We start from the raw sequence: 3,171 nt of genomic DNA, 5'->3' as shown, positions 1-3,171 counted from the left end.
ATCTTGACAAAACCCATATATTATCATTTCCATTTGGACTATTTGAGTGAAATTTTTGCTACTTATAAAAAAAAAATCCTAACCTCTCCAGAGTCCCCTCCTTAAGCTAAATACCAGATAGGTGTTGATATCTGAAATATTTAATGACTGGTGCAAAACTTGGGTACTGAACAATCAGAACAGACTTCAGGCCATAGCAATGGGCCTGGGTCATGGAGGACCCTGCTGGACTGTAGAGAGGTCATGGGCGCCCTGGGGCGGGGCTTAGTTGGCAGGCACATAGAGAAGCTGCTATTTACCAGCTGGCACAGAAGGACTTTGGTATTTTAATGACCTATGTGGCTGTGTGGTCTGAAAGAGAAATGAAAATTTAAGCAAAACAGAGAGACAGGTTTGGGATGGGTGACAGTTGCATTTCAAAGATGGCCCAGGAAGGAAGGAATGAGAGTGGATGGGGCAGGTAAGTGGCCTAGGTCAGTGACTTCTTCACAACTTCCTCAGGTTCAGCCTTGTTCACTGCCACCTTGGAGCCAACTTTGGAGCCAACACTAGATTTGGACTCAGATGACCTGCTGAAGGCTATAGAAGAGGAGCTGTAGGAATAGTAGGAATCTGATGCGATGATGGTGTTGATTTTCCAGCGGAGGGTATTGCACATCTTCAACATAAGGGGCAGCAAGAGGCAGGTGATGATGTAGAGGATCACCAGGCCAAGAAACACACTGGTCGACACCTGCATGTACCACACAACAGGTGTGGATGGGCAGCCTGGTGGGTCCCTGTCCACCTTGCAGGGCAGCTCCTGAGCAGCCAGTCACTCACCATGAGGATGAAGAGGGCTCGCTTGGCATTGAGTGGAAGCCCGTGTAGATGTAGCAGGAAGGTGAGCTGGTAGTCACAGTATGTGCTCTTGTCCACACCTCTGGTGGGAGAAGGGGTTAAGAATTGGGGAGGAGTCAGGCACCCCACAGGAAGCCCCTGATCCCACCTGGGCCACATGCCTGGCTTACCTATTGCTCACCAGCACCTTGAAGAAGAATTCGGGGGCGAAGATGCTATGGGGAACGGTGTCATGGCATGGAGAGTTCTCCAGACACAGCCACCTGGGGGCCCATGATCAGGCATTTGTGCTGCAAATCATGCATAGCAGGTGCCCACCCTTGATTTCTCCCTCTACCCCAAAAACTTTAAGTTAGCACCAATTAGGTACAATCTTATAACTTCATACCTGATTCATTCCTTCATTCATTTACCCAATAAGGCTGGCTGAACGCCTAGGAAGTGATAGGCCATTTGTTTACTCATTCATTTCCTCCTGCCTTTCCATGTCCATCTGTCAATTACTCTGTTACTATGCATTCATCTAGATCAGGAGTGGGGAATGTCCAGCCCAAGGGCCATATAAGGCCCATGAAATAATTTGATCTGGCCCTGCCAAGGCATTAGGGGTGAGTTAATTAAATTTTGACCAAATGTAACAGGCTAGTTTTTAAGTTGATAATTTTGTATGGCCTGACAATGATGTTATAAATATCCAAATGGCCCTTGGCAGAAGAAAGGTTCCCCACCCCTGATCTAGATTATGGATTGTACACCTTTTATGTACCAACTCCTCACTTATACCTTACTACCTTCATTCCTTCATCCTACAAATAGAGCTTGACCCTACAGTTTGTGGAACCTTAGGAGCCTTGCTGTGGACAGGGGCCTGAGATACCAAGGTGGGTGAGGCTTGCAGCATCTATTAGGTACAAAGTCACATCTTTCTTCATTTACTCTTCCCTTTATTCATTTATTCAACAATCATAGGTTGAATGCTGACTCGGTGCAAGTTGGTTATTTTGTTCATTCTCTCACTTCTCTCATTTGCTCATGGCATCATTTTCTTCCTCTCATTGAATAAAAAATAGTAATTGAGCCCTAGCTGGTTTTGCTCAGTGGTTAGAGCATCAGCCCATGGATCAAAGGGTCTTGGGTTCTATTCCTGTCAAGGGCATGTAGGCTTCTTCGGTTGCAGGCTCCATCTCTGGCCCTGGTCTGGGCATGTGTGGGAGGCAACCAATCAATGTGTCTCTTTCATATCAATGTTTTTCTCTCTGCCTCTCCCCCTCCCTTCCACTCTCTCTAAAAATTAATGGGAAAAAATATCCTTGCGTGAGGATTAACAACACGACAAAAAAAAGTAATTGAGTTCCTATACACTAACTTACTCCTCCATTGTTTAATTCATCATTAAGACCTCTACTCAAATGTCAATAATGCCTACCATGAATTAATTAAACTTGTTCATTATCTCATTCCACAAATATTATGTTGAGTTTATTCTGAATCTGGACCTATATAGGAGACAGACCTCATAGGAGACAGGGCTGGGATGGGGAACAAAGGCAGAGGGTCAAGGCGGGAATGGGGTAGCACAGAAGGATGGAAACCAACTGTCCCATCTAGAACTGTCAGAAAAATCCTCCTAGGTGAAGAGGCATCTAAACTAAGGCCTGAAGAAGAAGTAAGAGGGACTAGCACTGCAGATAGAGGGTCCAGCTTATGTAAAGATCAGCCCCATTTGAGGAACACAAAGGTGGTCAGTGTGGCTTGGTCTCCCAGAAGCAGAAGGGATGGATTGGCTGACAGATTATGGGCATGTGGGAGATAAAGGGCCGGCAGCCAGGATATGCACTCACTCAATGCCCATGTTGTGGGACATGATGTTGAAAGCCAAGTCCTTGGTAGCTGTTGAGTTCTTGGTGGTCCAGATGAGGCTGTAGGTGCTGTAGAGGACCGCCATAACCTCAGTAGGGGACCATGGAACCTCGGTGGAGCAGGGGGAGTGTGTGTGGGGGGGCCCTGGGCTGCCCTTGCAAAAGGAGGCCAGCAATGTGAGCAGTGGTGGTGGTGGGGGGGTCGGGGTTGGAGCCTTCAGTGGGTGGGGGTGGGGTTGGGGTTGGGGTAGAGGTTGGAACCTTTGGTGGGCAGGGCATGGGGCCTCACATTGTGGAAGGGGCAAGAGTTTGTGGGACCTTAGGAGCCTTGCTGTGGACAGGGCCCTGAGATACCAAGGTGGGTGAGGTTGCAGCAAGAGCAAGGGTAAGGTCTGTGGCTGGGAAGCCTGAGGGTTCTGCAGGGAAAGGAAGGCCCAATTATGGGGCTGGTTCACAGGGATTACTTGTCCAG

The 3,171-nt window shown here is 47.9% G+C and overlaps 1 protein-coding gene across 1 annotated transcript in view; it reads right to left on the bottom strand.

The window, feature by feature from the left end:
- Nucleotides 1-469: 469 nt before the first annotated feature.
- Nucleotides 470-3,171, bottom strand: part of CATSPERG (cation channel sperm associated auxiliary subunit gamma) — a 36,212-nt gene continuing 33,510 nt past the window's right edge. Inside the window, exons 24-27 of the mRNA XM_023760564.1 lie at nt 2,682-2,768; nt 1,011-1,103; nt 823-922; nt 470-733 (exon numbers count right to left, since the gene is read on the bottom strand). Coding sequence (XP_023616332.1) covers nt 470-733; nt 823-922; nt 1,011-1,103; nt 2,682-2,768 — 544 coding nt within the window. The remainder of the gene's footprint in view (nt 734-822; nt 923-1,010; nt 1,104-2,681; nt 2,769-3,171) is intronic.

Source organism: Myotis lucifugus, unplaced genomic scaffold, assembly GCF_000147115.1.
Source record: "Myotis lucifugus unplaced genomic scaffold, Myoluc2.0 scaffold_185, whole genome shotgun sequence".
Taxonomy (NCBI): Eukaryota; Metazoa; Chordata; class Mammalia; order Chiroptera; family Vespertilionidae; genus Myotis; species Myotis lucifugus.
This window is presented reverse-complemented; position numbering and strand designations above follow the sequence as displayed.